This window comes from Podarcis cretensis, assembly GCF_951804945.1.
Source record: "Podarcis cretensis genome assembly, chromosome: 1".
Lineage (NCBI taxonomy): Eukaryota > Metazoa > Chordata > Lepidosauria > Squamata > Lacertidae > Podarcis > Podarcis cretensis.
The window spans coordinates 7562845-7585525 of NC_137170.1; the positions used below are offsets into that span (position 1 = coordinate 7562845).

The 22681-nt window shown below is 46.6% G+C and overlaps 1 protein-coding gene across 1 annotated transcript in view; it reads right to left on the minus strand.

Moving 5' to 3' along the window:
• Positions 1–2167: 2167 nt before the first annotated feature.
• TMEM260 (transmembrane protein 260) overlaps positions 2168–22681 on the minus strand; it is a 62529-nt gene continuing 42015 nt past the window's right edge. The window contains exons 6-16 of the mRNA XM_079994217.1: positions 21808–21987; positions 20266–20306; positions 18224–18307; positions 17682–17799; positions 15920–16092; positions 11815–11986; positions 10724–10872; positions 8573–8749; positions 7422–7475; positions 3912–4002; positions 2168–2563 (exon numbers count right to left, since the gene is read on the minus strand). Coding sequence (XP_079850343.1) covers positions 2282–2563; positions 3912–4002; positions 7422–7475; positions 8573–8749; positions 10724–10872; positions 11815–11986; positions 15920–16092; positions 17682–17799; positions 18224–18307; positions 20266–20306; positions 21808–21987 — 1521 coding nt within the window. The 3' untranslated portion in view covers positions 2168–2281. The remainder of the gene's footprint in view (positions 2564–3911; positions 4003–7421; positions 7476–8572; positions 8750–10723; positions 10873–11814; positions 11987–15919; positions 16093–17681; positions 17800–18223; positions 18308–20265; positions 20307–21807; positions 21988–22681) is intronic.

The following is a 22681-nucleotide window of genomic DNA, read 5'->3' on the forward strand; positions in this document are numbered from 1 at the left end:
GGCACTGGAGATGGATGTAAGAGACAAGTCAGGCAGGTTGGGGATGTTTAAGAGTCAAAAACAGCACCCTGAATTAGCCCACTTACCCACCAACCCAAAAGAGATGGGGAGCTAGTACAGCTGTCTTAAAACAGCTGAAATCCACCCAGTCCCAGATAGCAACCTAGCGGGTGCGTTTTGTACTAACCACAGTTCCCAAACTCAACAACAGCTCCACATTCAGTGCATTATGAGCATATGAAGCTGCCTTATACAGAATTAGATTATTTGTTCATCTAGCCCAGTATTGCCTTCTCTGGCTGGCAGTAGCCATCACCATAAGGATAATGAATTTTGTATTGATGGTGAGTAAGCCTGATTGAAGACCAAAGGCCAAAATTCACAGGAAGATATAAGCTGCTTTATACCATGCCAGGCCAATGGTCCATATAGTTTAGTATTGTCTGCACTGACTGGCAGCAGCTCTCCAGGGTTTCAGGCAGGGGGCATTCCCAGCCCAACCGACAGATGCTGGGGATTAAACCCGGGACCTTTTGCATGCAAAGTGGGCGCTCAACCACTAGATTTATAGTCCCACCCCTTTGGATAATTACAACAATCCTGGGATGCCACCAGAAAATTTGCAACTTTTTTTCGGAGGCTGCAAATGGTGCACGGAAAGGAGCGCTGTGCCGATGAGGCTGCTGGGCTCTCCAAATAACGGGCTGGATTTAGTGGCCCACAAGAGACTCCGTTGAAAGTTTGCATCGACTCGTTTGCAGGGGACTTATTTGGCAATGAGCACGGCCCCTCCGATCGCTGCTGATCTGGCCGAGGGGTGTTGGCACATCTTCCCGTCAAGTCTCTCCTTCGCTTCAATTCTCAATGCATTTTCCTGTTGCTTTTCTGACTGCAAAAAGGCTGTTCCTTTCTGAAAGTGGATTTGTTGCACTTGGGCCGCAGAACACTTTCATCCGTTTTAAACGCATGCCCTTGAATTTGTGCACAAACTACTGAGAGCATTGGACGACTAAAGGTTTCAGTAACATAAAGGTAAGGGGTCCCCTGGCCATTAGGTCCGGTCGCGGAGGACTCTGGGGTTGCGGCGCTCATCTCGCTTTATTGGCCGAGGGAGCCGGCGTACAGCTTCCGGGTCATGTGGCCAGCAGGACTAAGCCGCTTCTGGCGAACCAGAGCAGCACAAGGAAACACCATTTACCTTCCTGCCGAAGCGCTACCTATTTATCTACTTGCACTTTGACGTGCTTTCGAACTGCTAGGTTGGCAGGAGCAGGGACAGAGCAACGGGAGCTCACCCCGTCGCGGGGATTCGAACCGCCAACCTTCTGATCGGCAAGCCCTAGAATCTGTGGTTTAACCCACAGCGCCACCAGTACTATTGGCAAAGAGAGAAATGCTTCCCTGTCTACTTTCCCGGCTTGCACATTGTTTTGGTTTGTTTGTTTGATGTCATTTCATAAAGCCTCTATCATTTCACCCCTTTCTTAGACCCTCCCCCAGTGCCAGATTTATGTATAAGCCAGCAGTTCGAAAGCACGTCAAAGTGCAAGTAGATAAATAGGTACCGCTCTGGTGGGAAGGTAAACAGCGTTTCCGTGCGCTGCTCTGGTTCCACATGACCCGGAAGCTGTACGCCGGCTCCCTCAGCCAATAAAGCGAGATGAGCGCCGCAACCCCAGAGTTGTCTGCGACTGTACCTAACGGTCAGGGGTCCCTTTACCTTTAAACAAGCTAGAGCTTAGGGCCCCACTCTCTTGGGGGCCCCCAAAAATTTAAAGGGGGAAAAACTGGATGTACATTTCCAAAATATAAGATAAAAAACCAATAAAATAAAACCTACATGCAGCAACAGTGCTTTGTGTTGTGTAGGCTCCTGTGATGTAAGTCATGGGCCCCGCCTGCTAGCCTGCTCCCTAAAATATCACTGGTTTGCTCATTTCTGTATCAATTACCTTGATAAAACACATATTTTGTTGTGTGCAAATGGCTTTAGATACCTGTTAGCTCCATCAATTACCATATAGCATATATTCAACACAAAAAAACAGCGGCAATTTGTTGTTGACAAAGGACAGCTGGACGTATAAAGGGCCCCATTACCTTCAGTAGCTTAGGGCCTGATCAAACCTAAATCTGGCCCTGACCTCCCCCCATTTTTTTAACAAAGTAAGCAACCAAGAGGTTGACTTTGCTTCCACCCATAGACTGTTCAACTTACATTTTCTTCTTACATTTCATTATTTCCCCAAGAGTTATTTTCTATGTGTTGTCCACAGCTCCTTCACTTTGTGCCTTGCTGAAAAGTCTCCCGGCCCTTTTTCATTTGTCTCAACCCCCGAAGTTCCTTCTTCAGGTGTTTCACGGCTAGCAGGATGCTGCCCTGCTGGGGCTCGTCTTCCGCTTTCTCCGTGTAAAGGAGGAAGTGCTTGATGGCTTCTGACAGCAGGAGTTCCGGGTCTTCCCTTCCCAGCTGAAGGTGCAACATCCTCTCGCAGGCAATCGCGTAATTCTTGTGCCAGTTGACCGGGTGCACTTTGTGGGTGCTGACAATCTCCTTGTACAGCTGGGGAAAATGGGGGAGAACTCAGTTTTGAAGGCTCTTCCGAACAGGGTGGTGATTTAAATCACTAGTCAAATATTTACAACCAGATGAAGGTTTCATTTTGGGAATAATAAATCTTCATAGTAGTTTTTACAGTTACAGTGGTACCTCAGGTTACGTACTTACCGTAATTCGTTCCGGAGGTCCGTTCTTAACCTGAAACTGTTCTTAACCTGAGGTACCACTTTAGCTAATGGGGCCTCCTGCTGCCACCGCTGCGCGATTTCTGTTCTCATCCTGAAGCAAAGTTCTCAACCTGAGGTACTATTTCTGGGTTAGGGGAGTCTGTAACGTGAAGCGTCTGTAACCCGAGGTACCACTGTATATCAAAAATTACTGATTGGGTTATACTGTCAGAAATACATAGACCGATCATTATGAAATTATTGTGAGGTTTAGTAAGTTACCGTAGACAGTGGTACCTCGGGTTACATATGCTTCAGGTTACATACGCTTCAGGTTACACACTCCGCTAACCCAGAAATAGTGCTTCAGGTTAAGAACTTTGCTTCAGGATGAGAACAGAAATTGTGCGACGGTGGTGCGGCGGAAGCGGGAGGCCCCATTAGCTAAAGTGGTGCTTCAGGTTAAGAACAGTTTCAGGTTAAGAACGGACCTCCGGAACGAATTAAGTACTTAACCCAAGGTACCACTGTATACCCGAGTATAAGCCGACTTTTTCAGCACATTTTTTATGCTGAAAAAGCCCCCCTCGGCTTATACTCAAGTGAGGCGGGTGGCGGCTGCTGCGCTGTGACCCTTCCAACCGTTGCCGCCACCACCCATAGCTGTCAATGTTTTCCTTTTTTGAAGGGAAATTCCCTTATTCCGAATAGGACTCCTCGCAAGAAAAGGGAAAAGTTGACAGCTATGTCACCACCAGATTTGTGGTGTGGTGAACCAGCTTATACTCGAGTCAATAAGTTTTCCCAGTTTTTTGTGCTAAAATTAGGTGCCTCGGCTTATATTCGGGTCGGCTTATACTCGAGTATATACAGTAACTGTTTATATTTGGACAACTTTTCCGCTGCACTTTATTGGAAGGAGAAAAATAATCATTTCCTTAATAACAATTTAAACAATTTATTTAACTAAAACAAAAACATTATAGCATATGTATCCATGTTTGTTGACTAATGTGGTCAAACTTTTTTTTTTAATAAAAAAAACTTAGACTGAGTTATAGCACACATGAAAAACTTAAAACAAATTCTTATTTCCTGATGAATAGCCTTTGGACAATAATGTAACTTAAATAGAAAACTATCCTTAGAAATATTTTTTAAGTTAAAGAATACAAGGTGCCTACCTTGTAAGCGTATGTATAAAGCTGGGCTTTTACATCCATAGGCACACGAGCTGTTTCCGCTAGGTCAAAAATGAAGAAGGCTGTCTTCATCCTGCAAAAAAGTGGAAGCTGTTAGGAGCTCGTCTTACACTCGAGTAGGACCCTGGTAGAGACACATGCCCGACTGGCATGTTCTCTCTCTCCTGGTCGATTGTTCGGGAGCTTCAAAAGCTTTTTTCAGCCCGAACATCACAGCGACCAATGCCAACCGACACCGACACACTTAGGGATCCGCAGAGTTTGCGCATCATGCGTAACAGACCTCAGGAACTCAGCATTTTGGCTAATCTACTTTATTTACCTATAAACACACACGGAGCACTGCAACATGGCTCCCTCTCTCTCTAGCATCAGACAGCAAAGAGAAAGGACAAAGGACAATAGTCCCACTTCGCGGAACACAGGAACACAAACATCCTGTCTCTGTCAATTCCCACTCTGTGGAGTCAAAACATACACCGTCATGTGATAGACAACAATCCCATGACTGCAATCACGGAGGAGGAATTCTAACAGAAGCACATTACTGTCAGGGTTAAGGGTTCTTCAAATACCAGCTGGTGCCCCTGAACCAGAGTTGGCTGAGGACATGGAGCCAGATAAACCATGCCACAGGTGTGGTGCCCAAGATGGTGGCAGTAAAGAATAATAAAATTCCTGAGTTGGAAGGGAACTCCCAGGGTCATCTAGTCTAACCCTGTAATGGTTGTAAGGGGGTTACTTGTGCGTAAGTTGCCTTCAGTTTTAGTTATATTGCCTGGCCAACCATGCTTTGGCTGACAGCTCACACTCCGTGGCCGGTCAGTCACTTGCAGAATCCGTCAGTGGGCGTTTCTTGAACCTCTTCCAGCATAAGAGCTGTTTGACGCCTAGTCTCCTCCTACTTTCCCTGCGCGGAACTCGTCTGCGCAAGTACGGGGAAGGCAGGGGCGTGTCAGCGCTCTCTCCACTAGTCTCTGGTGAAGGGTCTTGGAGAGCTGTCTCCACTTCCTCCATCTCCCTCTCTTCTCTACTGGTGTTACGCTGAATTCCTTCCCCCCTGCTGGTCCCCTCTCCGGCATCGCTCTGGAGCCCTGCCTCCACCTCTCGCTCTGATGTCAGTTCCCTGACAAACCCACTGCAATGCTGGAACCTCAACATGCAGGGGGCCCCATCCAATTTGAAACCGTACAGGACCCTGCTTAGCTTTGCAAACAGGCTAGCAGTTGTATTGCTGTATTATTGCTGGGCTGGGGCTAAGCAAAGGAGGCTTCCAAGCAGCCTTCCTCTACTTGACGGTGTTGGACTACAACTCCCATCATCCCTAGTTAGCAGGACCAGTGGTCAGGGATGATGGGAGTTGTAGTCCAAAAACAGCTGGAGACCCAAGGTTGTGAAACACTGCTTGAAAGGATTATTTGCGTTCACAAAGGTTCACGCCGACACTATTTGCATCTGGTTGCAGGTCACCAAATGCTACTTCCTATATTTCTCCAATGCCTTCGTTGTATCACCTGCTTATTAATTACAGAATTGCAGAGTTGGAGGGGACCCCCATGGCCATCTAGTCCAACCCCTGCATTACTGGAATCTCAACACGCGGTTCCCCCATCCAATTTGAAACCATACCGGACACTGCTTAGCTTTGCAAATGCCTAAGTACCGTATTTTTCACTCCATAGGGCGCACTGGACGATAGGGCGCACCTAGTTTTTAGGGGGGGAAATGAAGAATAAAAATTATTTCCCCCCCTCCCAGCCCCAAAGACCAAAGAAGCCAAGACAGCCAGTGGGATCCATCCCGCTGGCTGTCTTGGCTTCCTCTTTAGCCACGCACAACCTCTCCAGCTGGGAGAGGCTGCGCGTGGCTTTGTCTTGGCTTCGTTTTTAGCCGCAGGGCTGGGCGGGGGAAGCCCCGACCCCAGTCCCTAGAACATGTCTGGGAGCGGCGCCAAGTTTGCGCGCAGCCTTGCCGCCGCTCCCGGAGCTTGTGGGGCTGGGGGTGCGCTCCGAAGGCATGCGGATAGCTGTCTGAAGCCCATGGAGCGCAGCGGGAGTTGGCACTGCGCTCCCTAGGCTTCGGGCTGCAATCTGCAAGCCTTCGGAGCCCGGCGGGAACTCCCACCGCGCTCTGAAGGCTTGAGGATAGCTCTCCAGGCTTCAGCGAAAGCCTGCATTCGCTCCATAGGACGCACACACATTTCCCCTTCATTTTTGGAGGGGAAAAAGTGCGTCCTATAGAGCGAAAAATACGGTAGTTTTACTGCTGCAGCTTGTGACGCAATTATCACAGGAAGATAGGAAGCTGCCTTATGGCCAGACCAATGGCCCATCTAGCTCAGTATGGTTTACACTGAACGGCAGCAGCTCTCCAGAGTTTCAGGACAGGGGATCTGGAGATGCAGAGGATCGAAGCTGGAACCTTCTGTGTGCTGCACCACTGAGCCATGGCCCTCCTCTTAAAGGAAGCAACTTTACACTGCGTTGGGCCATTGGTCAATCTAGCTCAGGATCGCTGTCACTGATTGGTGCTGGTTCTTGGGGGGGGGGTTCAGGAAGGGGCACTCTCAGCCCTACCTAGAGATGCTGTTGGGGACTGAATCAAAGACCTTCTGCATTCAAAGCAGGTGCTCTGCCACTGAGCTATAGTGATTCTTCAACATCAACTTTGTCGGACTGGTCATTTTGTTCAGATGCCTGATTATCGTCTTCCAAAGCAACTACAGTCATACCTCGGGTTACAGATGCTTCAGGTTGTGTTTTTTCAGACTACGGATCCGCCAAAACCCGGAAGTACCGGAACGGGTTACTTCCGCGTTTCAGGGGTCACGCATGTGCAGAAGTGCTAAATCGCGCTTTGCGCATGCGCAGAAACACCGAATCACAACCCACGCGTGCGCAGACACACTGCTGCAGGTTGCGAATGCTGCGGGTTGCAAACGTGCATCCCGCACGGATCACGTTCGCAACCCGAGCGTCCACTGTACTCTGCTTAAAAATGGACTACATAAAAATGGAAGCGTAATGTTGGTGGTCAAGAAAAGAGGTTTAAAGACTCTCTCAAGGCAAATCTTAAAAAAATGTAGTATAAGCACCGACAACTGGGAAACACTGGCCTGCGAGTGCTGCAACTGGAGAACAGCCTTTGCCAAAGGTGTCATGGGCTTTGAAGACACTGGAACTCAGAACACAAGGGAGAAACATGCTAAGAGGAAGGCACACTTGGCAAACCCTCACCGTGATCAACTCCCATCTGGAAACCCATGTCCCCACTGTGGAAGGGCGTGTGGATCCAGAATTGGCCTCCACAGTCACTTATGGACTCACTGCTAAAACCCTGTTTTGGAAGACAATCTTACTCGGCTACAAGTGATCGCCAAAGAAGAAGTAGTCGTTTCCCAACTGAAGGCCCATGTGGACACCATGGTGTCTCCCTTCCCTTTAGAACCCATTCAGAAGGGGAAATGTGGGGGGGGGGGTTGGGGGCTCTCACCTGGCTTGCCACATCTCTTCGTTTGCCACCAACTCCCATGAAGATGAATCGAACCTTTAAGAAGTGAACAACTGGAGCTGATTAACTGGATCATCAGACATGAAAAGGTCACAGAGAGACTGAGAGTATTAAACGCTGTACAAACACTGGAATTTGGCGCTCAAAGACATTCTGCTTCGGGGACAGCAGAATTCTGTGGGGGGCCTGAATCGTGGGATGTCGAGCGCATTTGCACACCATGTCTCATTCTGCAAAGCATTCTGGTTATGATGGAACAGCAAAGAGCAACATAAGACCAAAAAAAACCAAAAAAAACCCTCCCTCTAATTCTTATTTAGTTGCCACTCCAGCTCCTGAGATTTCAGCAAGCACAACCCACGTACGTGCCCACAGGCATATCTTCACAATCAGAAGGATTAGAAGCTTGATTTTTAAAACGCCTTTAATGTTTTGCCTGTAACATAGCCCTGTAGATGTTGCTGGGCTACAGTTTCCATCACCCTTGACCACTGGACCATTCTTGCTGGGGCTGATGGGAATTGTAGTCCAAAGCTCCCGGGAAAATCTGGTGTAACGTACCATATTTTTCGCCCCATAAGACGCACCTGACCATAAGACGCACCTAGTTTTTAGAGGAGGAAAGGGGGAAAGACCCATTTGGGGGGGGGGATCTGCTCAAAGTTGTTGAGCTTACTTTGCAAAGGGAAAAAAATCCTGTTTTTATGGGGTTCAACTCACAGTTCTGCAGCTTCTTTAGGAAAGGAAAGGGAGCAGTTTCTACAGTTTCCAGACAGATAATCAGCCAGTCATATGTTGCTGGGGAAACATACGGCCTCCTTCCGCAGAACATTCAACAGTGGAGGCCTGGGCAAGGGGGCGGGGCCAGAAAGGGAGCCAGCGACCGACCACACATTCACTCCATAAGACGCACAGACATTTCCCCTTACTTTTTAGGAGGGAAAAAGTGTGTCTTATGGAGTGAAAAATACGATATAAACCACCCACCCCCCATTTCTGAGGCCAACATCATGGCTCAAGAGCTAAGGTTGCCAAGGAAGATTGGGGGCAACTAGGCCAGATGTAACTGCACCCAAGTTCCTCATCCAGGTTTGCGAACTTTCAAACCCTGCCACCAGTTCTGCTGTTCTCACCTCCCATATTCTTCACTCCAGTTATAGAGGTTTCTGGTTCTCTCAATCCACTCTCCGGGGTCGAAGGGAGTTTCCGAAGGCACCAGCTTCTCGCAAGAGCCCCACGGCCAAAGGGAGTGGCTTTTCTTCCAGGTGGGGTCACCTTCGTGGAGCCCAATGCAGACAAAGGTTTCTTTGCTGTTGCAAACAAGCCACACAAAAAAACAAAAAGCAAAATATAAATGGGAAACTGGTGCTGCAAAAAGAAATCATCACCACCAATATTATTTATTAATTTATATTCAAGATTGGATTTACTGCAATGCACTCTGTTAAAGCAGCAATTAAAACATTCCCAACAGGGGGTTAAAGTTAAGAGAACAGGGGGAACGCTCATCTAAACATGGGTACTTTAAGAACTGGCAGAATGCCAATACTGATGGAGGCCTCTCGTATGTCAACAATGTAGCTTGGTTCTGGGTAACAAGGAAACCACCACATGCAGAAGGCAGAGTTTACTGTTAAGAGAGCGATTAATTAGGCTAGACCTCCCACAGCAATATAGAATCTGTGGAGATGTTGCTGGACTAGAGAAACCTTTAGTCTGCTCTCACCATAAAATTAAAGACTCAGAGGACCTTGCAGGTCATGTGTTCCAACATTGAACACAACTGACACCCACCTTCCTGTAACTTACGGTCACTCTGGAGCAACACAGAACATATATTTTGCCTTCTGCTGTACAATAAAAAGGTGTACCATCTTAGGATCACTGGGGAATGAGGAGAGGGCAGAGAGATGATTTGCCAGGTACTCTGGTCACATCCTGACTTTAACGGCCAAAACTCAACACTTTGAACTGAGCTCAGAAAAAGACTGGTAACCAATAGGTACACAGCCCTATACAGAAAACCAAGGATATAACTATTCTTATTAACAGACTAAAAATACGGAAGAACTTTCTGACAGTAAGAGCAGTTTGACAGTGGAACGGTCTTCCTCGGGAAGTTGTGGACTCTCCGTCCTTGGAGGTTTTTAAGCAGAGGTTGGACGGCCATCTGTCATGGATGCTTTAGCTGAGATTCCTGCATTGCAGGGGTTGGACTAGATGACCTTTGGAGTTCCCTTCCGACTCTATGATTCTGTTAAGACTTCTTAGTTCTTTGTTATGCAAATGTCTCCAAGCAACTGACAGCACACTTAGAAAACATGGCCATAAATACATTACACCAACAAAAGAATTTGTACAAAGTACCCACAACTCATTATTTTTAAGGACCCACATTATTTCTGAAATATTAAGTTGTTTTAAACTGTTTTCAATACTCCCAGTACATTTCCAAGCACAATTCAAAGTGTTGGTGCTGACCTTTAAAGCCCTAAACGGCCTCGGCCCAGTAGACCTGAAGGAGCGTCTCCACCCCCATCGTTCTGCCCAGACACTGAGGTCCAGCGCCGAGGGCCTTCTGGTGGTTCCCTCACTGTGAGAAGCAAAGTTACAGGGAACCAGGCAGAGGGCCTTCTCAGTAGTGGCGCCCGCCCTGTGGAACACCCTCCCATCAGATGTCAAGGAAATAAACAACTATCTGACATTTAGAAGACATCTGAAGGCAGCCCTGTTTAGGGAAGTTTTTAATAACTGATGTTTTAATGTATTTTTAACCTTCTGTTGGAAGCTGCCCAGAGTGGCTGGGGAGACCCAGATGGATGGGCGGAGTATGTATAAATAAATAAATAAATAAATAAATAAATAAATAAATAGTTTTGTTGTCACCCACCCTTGGACATTAGGGTGAAGGTAAGTAATGAATTATAATCACAACAAAAATGTAAACATGACTGTTCAGGAGGAAAGCTGTACTTTGGATTGCAAGTTCAGATGCTATAGAAAGCAAAGGTGGTTAACTTTATTTTTTAATGAGCCCAGGAAGAATCAGAGCTTTATGTGTGGTGATACCAGAAGTCTACTTTGTATTTAAAAAATTTTTTTGCCGCTGCTATCAAACTTGGGGCGGTTGAGTAGTTTTGGGGGACACACAAAAACGCTTGGACGGTCCCAATAAGGGCCCCAGGTGGGAGATTAGCCTTCCCTAACACAGAGCAATTTGAGAATGCAGCTGATGCAATTTTTATGGGGAAAAGGAATGTCATTATGTGAACAGGAATGCTTACTGTTTATTTACTTTGAGAAAGTGATAGAGATTAAATGTGGTCGTCCCATCGGGCAGCGTCCCTTCCAGAGGATTCCACCGGTTCCCAGGAAAAATGACGCCAGGCAAATGTTTTGACATCTTCAGTAAGTACCAGTGGTAAGTCATCATCTAGCGCAGGCAAGATGAGATGAAATTAAAGACGAGGCCTGTGGGCTTCTCCGACCCGAAGCACCATCGATGTAAATAAACATACCTAAAACCTGACACTAAGGCTGCTGTGATGGCCTGGGATTCGGACTCGGAGGCTGAACCTGAGAAATCCCAGCCTGCAAAGGAGTCCCGCCCTCCAGAACCAGCTGAGCCGGGGCTGGGACTTGAGCCTGAAGGGTCCTCACCTGTGCTAGATCCTCAGGTGCAGGCATCAGCTGAGTCTGCTCTGGCTCCTGAGGAGCTGGAGGACCAATCATTGCCTGCAGGTGCTCCACTCTCAGCCCCGTCAGGGGAAGCTGAGGTTGTCTCTGGGTCCGGTAACCCTCCAGCCTCTCCTGAGCTGCAGAGGCTCAGGGCAGAGAGGAGGAGGGAACTAAGTTCCCACAGGAGGAGTGCTTGCCTCCAGGCCAGGAGAGGCGAGTCACCAGAGGATCGGTGCTTTCCCATAGAACGTAATGCAAAACGGATTAATCCGTTGCAGACTTTTAAAAACAACCCCTAAAACATTGTATTTCACTATTAATATACTTCTTCTTAATCGTATTTCAGTTCAACAATTACTTTGATAAAATACATTTTTTTGTTATGTCCAAATGGCTTTAGATACCTATTAGGTCCACGAATTCCCATATAGCATATATTCAACACAAAAACCAGTGGCAATTTGTTGTTGACAAAGGACAGCTGGACATATAAAGGGCCCCATTACCTTCAGTAGCTGAGGGCCAGGAGTGTCACCTGCCTGACCTGAAAATCTGGTTTAAACTGCTCTCGGCATCAGCAAGACTGAGCTACATGGACCAACGTCTGGCCAGCACAGCAGCTTCTCGTTTTCCCATGCCTTGCAAGAAACTGTCATCCCACACTCTGTAAAGCATGCAGACCTCGCTTTCCACCTACTTCTTGGTCCACCAAGGTAACGTCAGGTCTCACTCCCTCACAATAATGGAGGTAACGGAGAGAATTGCCGGGCAAGTCCCCTCTCAGCAGCACGATGGCATCCGGAGGCATGGAGGTCAAAAGGTTCCTCGCAAAGCGGTCGACGACGTAGTTGCGGCTTTGGTCGCAGACGCTGGGCGGAAAGAGATAATGGGAAAGAAAAGGGAAGGCTGTTTTGTGTTGCTTTTAGTCCATCCCCAAGTAGCTAAGCTAGATAAACAGGAGAGAGAGACACAGCGCGGCTTTGAATCCCAGGATTTGTAGCATTTGCAAACACTTCCAAGAGCAATGACAGGCCACCGGGCAGCTTAGTGTTTGTTTATTAAGGACCTGACATTCTCTACATGCAATGCAATAATAATAATAATAATAATAATAATAATAATAATAGTAATAATAATAAATATTTTTTTATTTATACCCCATCTTTCCTGGTTCAAAAACCGGGCTCAGGGCGGATAACAACAAATTTAAAACACTTAATTATAATTATAAAAGCAGCATAAAATATAGTATAAAAACATGAATAACAATAAAATTCAAAAATAAAAACTCAGATAATCCCCAGGGCTAGCTGGCTGAATTAGTCCTACTTGGGCCAGTGAGGAGGCCAGGGGAGAATTAGCTGTGGGGTCTCAGAGCGGGTGATCTTCATAAAAGGGAAGGGGGAGGGAAGAGAAGGGAAATAAAAGATCAGGCTGAATTCAAATTAAAGGCCAGGTGGAATAGCTCTGTCTTACAGGCCTGACGGAAGGAGGTGCTGCAGCGCCTGCAGGGCGCTGGTCTCATGGGACAGAGCGTTCCACCAGGTCGGAGCCATCACTGAAAAGGCCCTGGCCCTGGTGGAGGATAGTCTGACTTCCTTAGGGCTTGGGACCTGTAAACTATGGTTTTTCACGGACCTTAAGGTCCTCTGCAGGGCAGACCAGGAGTGGCGGTCCCGTAGAAAAATGACACAGGCCCTGCCCTCAGGTGTATTATCTGTAAGAGGCAAGGAAAAAGGAATGTGGAGGGCAGAGGAAGAGAAATTTACAAAACTTCCCTGACGTTAATTTCCATAAGAATATATATAGAGTCTGCTTGATCAGGTCAATGGCCCATCTAGTCCAGCATCCTGTTCCCACACCAGCTGAATGGTTGCCTGTGGGAAACCAGGAGTCAGGATTCGACCTCAAGAACAGCAGAAACTGGTATTCAGAATCATTGCTGCCTCCAGCAGTGTAGGGCAAAGCATAGCCATCATGGCTGGTATCCATCAATGGCCCTCTCCTCCATGAATGTGTCTTGCCCTGGTGATTATCTAATGTTTATTGGATGGATTTCCCCCCTAAATTGATTTTTGAATCCTGAATTTATTGTTATTCACGTTTTATATTGTATTTTATGCTGTTTTTTTGTTGCATCAATTAATTGTTTTAAATTTGTTGTTAGCTGCCCTGAGCCTGGTTTTCTGAACCGGAAAGGGCGGGATATAAATAAAAATTTATTATTATTATAATTATAAAAGCCAAGCAAATTGGTGGGCATCACTACTGAATTTATTGTGGGATGTATCTTAATTTATTGATCGCTTGTTTTATGCATTGTCTTACTTGTATGATGTTAGCCGCTCTGAACCCGGCTTTGGCTGGGGAGGACGGGATATAAATTATTATTATTATTACTTCCTCTGGCAAAGGAGTTTGCAAAGGAACAAGGCTCCGCATCCCTTCAGCAGGCAGAGATGAACTTGACCAGAAATGGAGGACTTCTTGGAGTCGATCTCGCAGCAGGTCCAGCCAGCATCTGATGTTGGGAGTGGCATTTAAAACATAGGGAGGGGCAAAGATTCCATGGCCTAAATAGAGCCAATCATCTCATTCAGCAGACGGCAGCTTTGAATGATCAATGGCGGAACTAGTTTTGATGCCCTGATGCAGGGCTGGGTTTAGGTTTGATGAGGCTCTAAGCTACTGAAGGTACTGGGGCCCTTGATATGTCCAGTTGTCCTTTGTCAACAACAAATTGTCACCTTTTTGTGGTGAATATTTGTTATATGGTAATTTATGGACCTAATGGGTATCTCAAGCCATTTGCACATAACAAAATATGTATTTTATCAAAGTAATTGTTGAACTGAAATACAATTAAGAAGAAGTATATTAATAGTGGATGGATGCGGCTGGCACTGTGGGTTGGCGGTTCGAATCCCCGCGACGGGGTGAGCTCCTGTTGCTCGGTCCCTGCTCCTGCCAACTGTTCAAAAGCACTTCAAAGTGCAAGTAGATAAATAGGTACCGCTCCAGCGGGAAGGTAAACGGCGTTTCCGTGCGCTGCTCTGGTTCGCCAGAAGCGGCTTAGTCATGCTGGCCACATGACCTGGAAGCTGTACGCCGGCTCCCTCGGCCAATAAAGCGAGATGAGCGCCGCAACCCCAGAGTCGTCTGTGACTGGACCTAATGGTCAGGGGTCCCTTTACCTTTTTATATTAATAGTGAAATACAATTAAGAAGAAGTACAGGGTGAGTCTTTTAAAAGAGGCCCCATGAAACATGTGTACTCTATCCACGGGACCTCACCCTGTATATTAATAATAAATTAATTATTAAGCTTTAACTTAAAATTTTTTATTCATAGCAAACTTAATGCAAACACATTGGCATTTGGCAATAACAAAAGTTCCTTTAGAAACAAAATTTCCAAAGACTCATAATTTTTGGGGGGCCCCAAGAGAGTGGGGCCCTATGCTATAGCTTGTTTAGCTTATATGTAAATCCGGCACTGCCCTGATGCAGCGTTTTTGCTAATAATAAGGTCCCAGGTGGCACGTTTTTTGAAGACGCTCCCATCCTTTGCCCAAGCAGTGCAAAGTCTTAAAGGGTTCTAAGCAAGAGCTAGCGTAGCAAGATGTCTGGACTACAAGCAGGGAGACCTGGGTTCAGATCTACGCTAGGCCCTGTACACCTGAAGGAGCATCCCCACATTCATCGTTCAGCCCGGACTCTGAGGTCCAGCTCCAAGGGCCGTCTGGTGGTTCCCTCACTGCGAGACGTGAAGCTACAGGGAACCAGGCAGAGGGCCTTCTCGGTAGTGGCGCTCACCCTGTGGAACGCCCTCCCGTCGGTTGTCAAACAGATAAACAACTATATGACTCTTAGAAGACATCTGAAGGCAGCTCTCTGTACAGTATAGGGAAGTTTTTAATGGTTGATGTTTCATTGTGAATACAGTGGTACCTCGGGTTACATATGCTTCAGGTTGCAGACTCCGCTAACCCAGAAATAGTACCTCGGGTTAAGAACCTTGCTTCAGGATGAGAACAGAAATCAGGCTCCAGCGGCGCAGTGGCAGTGGGAGGCCCCATTAGCTAAAGTGGTGCTTCAGTTTAAAAACCGTTTCAGGTTAAGAACGGACCTCCGGAACGAATTAAGTACTTAACCCGAGGTACCACTGTATTTTGTTGGGAGCTGCCTAGAGTGGCTGGGTACGAATAAAGAATAAAAAAAACTGTAGTAGTATTAGTAATAGTAATAGTAATAGTAATAGTAATAGTAATAGTAATAGTAATAAATAGGCCAATTGCTCTCTTTCAGCCTAACCTATCTGGCAAGGGTGTTGTGAGTAGGGACATCAGACAATTTCAATGGAAATGGAAACGGAAGGGAAAATGGCTGATGTTTGCTTACATGCCCCATGTCCAGAATGGAAATCAAACCAGTTTGGGATTTGTTGCTGTTCCTGCTCCTTCTGATATGTAACTGATTACGTCCCCCTCCCTGTTTGCATTCCCTTTCCTTTGCACAGGGTGGAATGACATGTAGCAGCAGGGCAGCGAGATGAATAACGTAGCATTTCGCAAAAGGTGAACTGCAGTGGAATGGAAGCGGCGCTGCATGCGATGGATACAAGGCAGAACAGAAGACGGTGCCTCCTTACAACACGAGTTGCGTGGCTAAATAAGGAAGCGGGAAGCAGGTGTGGCTGCCCTGAACCACTTGAGGGAACAGTGGGAAATGAACACGACGCTAATTGGACTTTTAAGCACACTCTGCAAAGCTGAACCCACTGTGCTCTTTCTTGCAGTTACCTGTAATTAGAGTAGATTTGCCCGGTAACCAGAACGGCAGCAAGAAGCCATTCCAGGCAGCGAAGCACTCGCCTGCTTCCAGCTAACCCCTCTGCAAAAGAGAAAAGCGAGGAGAAACCGAGGCCAGCTAGAACAGCAACCACCGCATTGCTCTGCATCCAGAATCGCTCGACCTGCAAAAGGACAGACAGACAGTGTTTCCCCAACTGTGTAGAAATGTGATGGGTATTAGACTCATAGAAATGCAGAGTTGGAGGAGACTACGGGGGTCATCTAGTCCAACCCCCGCAATGCAGGAATCTTTTGCCCAACGTGGGGCTCATGCTCCACCAACTGAGCTACCCTAGGTATTATAGTAAGGATATATTAATTATAACTGATTCTCTAGAGACCCCTGTGTTTGGATTAACACAAAATGGCTTGTGCCTGTTTTTAAAATGCAGGGCTTGCACCTAAAGAGACCCAGTAGTGGAGTTTAAACCTTACTGTTAGGCAGATTTACTGACGCCTAAGAATAGGTTTTTAAACCTTTTTAATACATCCCAGCTCTTGAGGCACCTGGCCTTAAGACCACAGACTGCAAGGTAAGTTTAAAATGTTTTACTTACAGTCGCTAGGTCTCAGAGTTGAACTTTCCTTAGCAGCAACAATAAAATGCAGGTAAATGTGCTTAGCTGAAATATATACAGCAAAGCAGCCTCAGATACATATGAGAGGAAGAACAAAGTTGATGTATTTCTGCTTCCTTGCTTGCAGCGTGATAGACAGAGAAAGGAACAGGAAACAAGGCTTACTTCCTCCCTCCTTGGAGCAGAAGGGATGTGACATCACAGAGGTTACTCTAGTAATTGAGAACTCTGTGGTCCTTAACCCCTTCACATACTAACTAGCACTGTTAGATTTGACTGCAAATCTCCCACATAATGCATGTTTGCAAAGCACTGCATGGAGTTCAGCTTTGGTGAATATAGACCTAGGAGATGGTCTTTTGATTTTCCGAAATCTAGAGGAAGGGCCATAGCTCACTGGCAGAGCATGTGCAGAAAGCGCGAGGTCCAGTCCCTAGCATCACCAGCAAAGAAGGTAATCTCTGCCTGGGACAGGTGGAATTTTCAGGTTTAAATTTTAGTTGCATGTCATTTTAGTTACAGCCTGGCATCATTTTTCATTTTGCAAGTTTATAAGGAACAGGCATAAAACAATAAAAAAAAGGGAACACATCAACATTATAGAAAAAAGAGAAAAGTATAATGTATGCTGAAAATTATTAGGTTTTCTCCAGTCCTCAGTAAAGTCAAGCAGAGATACAGCACTCATGTCCATAACATGTTTTCTGCGAAAAAGGGAAGGACCCTTTGAATACTATAAATTTAATCAGTCTCATTATCTGAGGTATCACTATCAGTTTCTCTTTTTGCTTCTTCGTATTTGTCACCGTAGCTATCACAGACTTTCTAAAAGCTGAAAGTTTGCCCTGATTGAAACAAACCTCTACAGCCTTTCACATGTCACAGTGCTTTTTCTTTTTCATTCTTTTCCAGAACCCCCCCCCCCCCAAAGAAATGGGCTTTGGGGAGAAATGGAAAAATGCTTCCACCCCCCCCCCCCCCAACTTTTCTCTCCCTCCCCCAGGCATTCATCTCTCTGCTCAGATATCGCAGAGCTATTTCTAAATCCTGAAATAAGCTTTAAATTAAAACCATGTATTTTTGTTTTTTTAAAAAAACAACAACACAAATAGCAACCTTGAAAGCAAACATACCACTCCTTTAAACAGCGGCTTTGAAATATCCAGATTTGCTCTCCAAGCAAAGAAAAATGAATAGGCAAGGAGCATTGAAGTGAACAGCCAGACTAAATTTGGCTTCTCCACCTTGGGCCTAGAAGAGGAGGAGAGGGGAGAGAGACTGCGATTAAGAGAGCGTTTAAGGTGAAAAAAATGCAAAAGAAAAACTGTGTTTTAAGTGAAGGACGGCAGAAGATGCAGCACACACAACTAACATCACGAAAGGTGCATCAGAGATGTGATTCCAAAGACAGCCAGGCGAAAGGTGGTTGCTGTTGGCTTAAATCATTATTTTTAATGTGATCGTTAAAACTACGCTTCAAACAAGGTTCCCAGGGTGGAATACAAAGACTGCAGTGAAATAAAATAAATCAGCTACACAGCCATAAAATCACTAATCGGTACAATAAGGGAGGGGTCCAAATGCCCCACGAAGGCCTGGGTTTTAGCAATGCACAACGGAGGATACGAGAACAACTTTTTGAAGAGTAAACCCACAAACAAAAACCTGCAGCTACCTCACTGCTGCACACAAACACGCGATGATCGCAAGAGCTTGGGTGATGGCGGAGAGCTCTGTCCTCATGTCAGACACTTGGAAACTGCAAAGGCATCAAAAGTCAAAATATTAGTAGTGCAATAGCTAAAAGCAGGTGTTTGCAACAGCCGTCAGATCAATGTATCCACAAATCACAGCAGTACAACCGCTGGTAGAAAAATTACGGGGTCTCAGGAGCCATGGAGTGGAAGTCATGATGTCCTATTCTGACAATTGGGAAGACTAGGTTATGCAACAAGGCAGGCTGGGGCAGTTGCTGGGGCCCTGCATGGCCCACACTTGACACCTGCCCTGGGCCACCCTTTAAAGACGTATTTTGCCCGAGGTTCCAATGAATATTTGGCCGCTGGTTCCCACGGTGTTTCAGGGTGAAGTGACTCAGCCTGCGTCAAATTCAACTGTGGTTTCCCAGATATCTACACCGTCCAATTGCCATATTCATCTGCACATTAAAGGTAAAGGTAAAGGGTAAAGGGACCCCTGACCATTAGGTCCAGTTGTGACCGACTCTGGGGTTGCGGCACTCATTTTGCTTTACTGGCTGAGGGAGCTGGCGTACAGCTTCCGGGTCATGTGGCCAGCATGACTAAGCCGCTTCTGGCGAACCAGAGCAGCGCACGGAAACACCGTTTACCTTCCCGCTGGAGCAGTACCTATTTATTTACTTGCACTTTGACGTGCTTTCAAACTGCTAGGTTGGCAGGAGCAGGGACCGAGCAACAGGAGCTCGCCCTGTCGCGGGGATTCAAACTGCCGACCTTCTGATCGGCAAGTCCTAGGCTCTGTGGTTTAACCCACAGCACCACCCGTGTCCCCATCTGCACATTAATCCTCTCAAAAATGTGTTTAAAGATTGTTAAACTCATTTTTTTGAAAAGCATCTTCTTTCAAAACATGCATGTCCAACGTTACATCAGTATTTTCATTTTTAAATATAGTGGATGCTCGGGTTGCCAACACGACCCGTGCGGGATGCATGTTCGCAACCCGCAGAGGCGCATCTGCGCACGCGAGGGTTGCGATTCGGCGCTTCTGCGCATGCACAAAGCGTGATTTAGCACTTCTGCGCATGCATGACCACCGAAACCCGGAAGTAACCCATTCCAGTACTTCCGGGTTTTGGCGGGTCCGTAACCCGAAAAAACGCAACCTGCAGTGTCTGTAACCCAAGGTATGACTGTACATTCCAATGCACTTCCCAAACGTTTTGACGTGTCAGATGTAAGAGACCAGTGGATAATGAAGTTCCAATCTGCACATTGGTTCCAGGAGGTATGAGAATTCATGAGAATTCAACCCTGCTGAGCATCCCTGCCCTGGAACAATGTTACAACAGCAGTATTGTGGGAAGTCCAAATGCTGCTGCCTGCTGCAGCCGAATAATCCCCAGAGCCTTCTGTGTGGCTGCTCCAAAAATTTGGAACTCCCTCCCTTGAGAAGCCAGCCTGGCTGCCTCCTTGTTATCCTTCTGCCGGAAGATGGAGACCTTTTAGTTCCAATGCGCTTTGGGGAACGGACCATTTTTCATGAAAGGATTAGTGTGCCGTGCTGCTTTTATTAAAATTATTTGTATGATGTGTGTGTGTATATAATTTTATCAACGTTTAATTGGATTTTAAATGATTTTCCCTATGTTTTTAGCAGCTCCTGCTTTTATCAATTGCCTTGAGTCCCTAGCAGTGAAAAAGGAAGGATATGCATATAATACACAGAATAATAATAATAATAATAATAATAATAATAATAATTTATTATTTATACCCCGCCTATCAGGCTGGGTTTCCCCAGCCACTCTGGGCGGCTTCCAATAGAATATTAAAATACAACAATCTATTAAACATTAAAAGCTTCCCTAAACAGGGCTGCCCTCAGATGTCTTCTAAAAGTCTGGTAGTCGTTTTTCTCTTTGACAAAGAAGAAGGAGAAGAAGAAGAGGTCACCAGTGTAGGATTTTGTTATGAGCCCTCCCAGACCAAGAAATAAATTAAATGATTCACTTACAGCAATATATCAGCCATACTCGATCCATTCTCTAATTTTGCCTACACAGAAAAGAAAAAAAACTCAACAAATGCTGCAATAGGTTCCTGCCCTCTTTTTCCAGAGGTTAACCCCAGGATTTTTACTGGAGTCCATCGCTACATATTGTCAGAGCCAACTCAATGGGTGGAAGTACTTTATTTTCCCTGTCCTGAATTTGCCAACATTCAGCTTGGTCAGAGGGTCTAGAAAAGGAGGGGGGGGGAAATCCCCATGCACCTTCTTCACGCATAAATTTTTGTGCCACTGCCATGTCCTCCCTTATCGCGGACTTTCCTCAGAGTCACTTGCTGCTGGCCCCAGTAACATAAGGAGAGCATACAGGATCAGGCCAACGGCCCATCTAGTCCAGCATCCTGTTCTCACAGTGGCCAACCAGAAGCCTGTGGGAAACCAGGAAGCAGGATTCGAACACAGGAGCCCTGTCTCCTCCTGCAGTTTCCAGACAAGGCTCAGAAGCACTGCTGCCTCCAAGCGTGGAGGCAGAGCCAAGCTATCTTGACTCATAGCCCTTGATAGCTTTATCCTCATTTTCTGGAGCGAATCCACTACGTTTTCGGAAACTGCTAGCGGCTGGATATCAGTTGGAAACCCCCCTGCCAAGGGCACCTCCAATCATAGCTGTCAACTTACAGATTTGAAAATAAGGGACCAGTAGCCTCGGAAATAAGGGATCAGCAGCCAAAATAAGGGATTTTGCAAGCACAGGTATGTTCAACTTCTGAGCCCCTCCGAGCCAAAGGCAGAAAGCCCAGTCAGCAGCCAAACGAAGCCTCAAGCGGTGGTTCCCACAGCGCAGCAACCCAGCAAAGGGGATGCAGCAAGGAAAACCACCGTCACCTCTCCGCTGGGAAGCGCTGAGCAAAGGGGAGTCCCCAGGCAACGCGGCCGATTTGATCGGCACAAGGCATGGAAACTCCACCCCCCAGTTGTTCTTAGACTCCTTATTGGGTGAGCAACGCAGCCAAGCAATACAGTTGGAGCCTCCCTCCTCCCTGGCCGGCAGGGAGGGAGGGAGAGGAGCTGCTTCCTTTGAAACCCGGGGAATTTAAGGGACATCATCAATAAGAGACAGCAGCGGGACACAGCGCTGGGATAAGGGACTTTCCCGCTAAATAAGGGACACTTGACAGCTATGCCTCCAATTCATTGCATATGTTCAGCCTTCCCCTTCCACTGACACGAGCAGAGCAGAGTGTCACACCGCAGCTGTGACGGCCTCACCGGCCTGCTCATTTTCCCTTCGGAACAAAATAACTACGATTAAGCGGCACGAGGGAGATCGCATTTATTTCTCTAGCTACCAAGCGGTTTAGCCATCCCGAAGAAGAAGCACAGGGGCTACGAAACCGCTATTTGAGAAATAACAATTTTTAAAGCCCTTCTGCTACGAGGATCCCAGGCTGTGAGTCTAAAAGATTCGGAGCCATACGGACTCAAGATACAGAAGAGAAATCTTGTTCTCCGAAAGACAGCCCCTCTCTCCCCCAACCCCCGGTTTACCAAATTGAAGGTTCCGTATTCTTCCCTGAGAAGATGAGTCGTAAATCCCTTAACGGTTGTCTGGTCTCCCCAGGTCCAGCGAGCTTTGTTGAGGTAGGAGGAGACAGGTAAGTAGAGATACGGCAGCCAGCCAGCCAGGAAGCAGAAAGTCAACTTTAGCATGTGGCCTAGGGTCAATTCCTGCACCAAAAAAATAAATTAAATAAAACGTCAAATTGCACCATGGTGATTATTTCGGTGGGGTCGTGCCGGAACTTTGCCATCGGACATCAAGGGTTGGGGAGGAAAGGCAAAGGAAACATATGGATATATATATATATATATAGACACACACAGAACTGATCTCTCAATTTGCACGTTAAGTCCCCGCGAAAAGGCGATGTTGAAAACGGCACCATCTCCGTGGATTACTCGGGGGAAATGACATCGCTCTGATCTCTTCTGCATGGCAGGATAAATTTTTAAAGTGAAGCGAATAATATTAGAGGCTGCCCAAAAGATCATGTTGGTGGCGCGTTTCGCCACTGAAACTGTGCCATGGGTGGTAGGAAACGCTGCAATGCGGAGATAAACCACTTTGCGATGATCAGAGTTGGCTGGTTTTCCACCTGCAACCCCCTTCGCCCATAATTAAATTAAATAACTAAGGCTTGTCCCCCACCCACCCACCCACAACATGCTCTTCGTCAATAGCTTGATCCCATTTATTTTTCTAGCTCTGGAGTGCCAGGACGCAGCCGCACAGAAGGATTCAGAAGAGAATGGGTGTATGTCTAACTGTAAAAGACAACAGTTCTTTTTGCATGTCACAGTAAACCATGGTTAGCGGTTTACAGATTGTTCTCCCTTTGCTCCTCCCCGCTGGGTGAGAGGA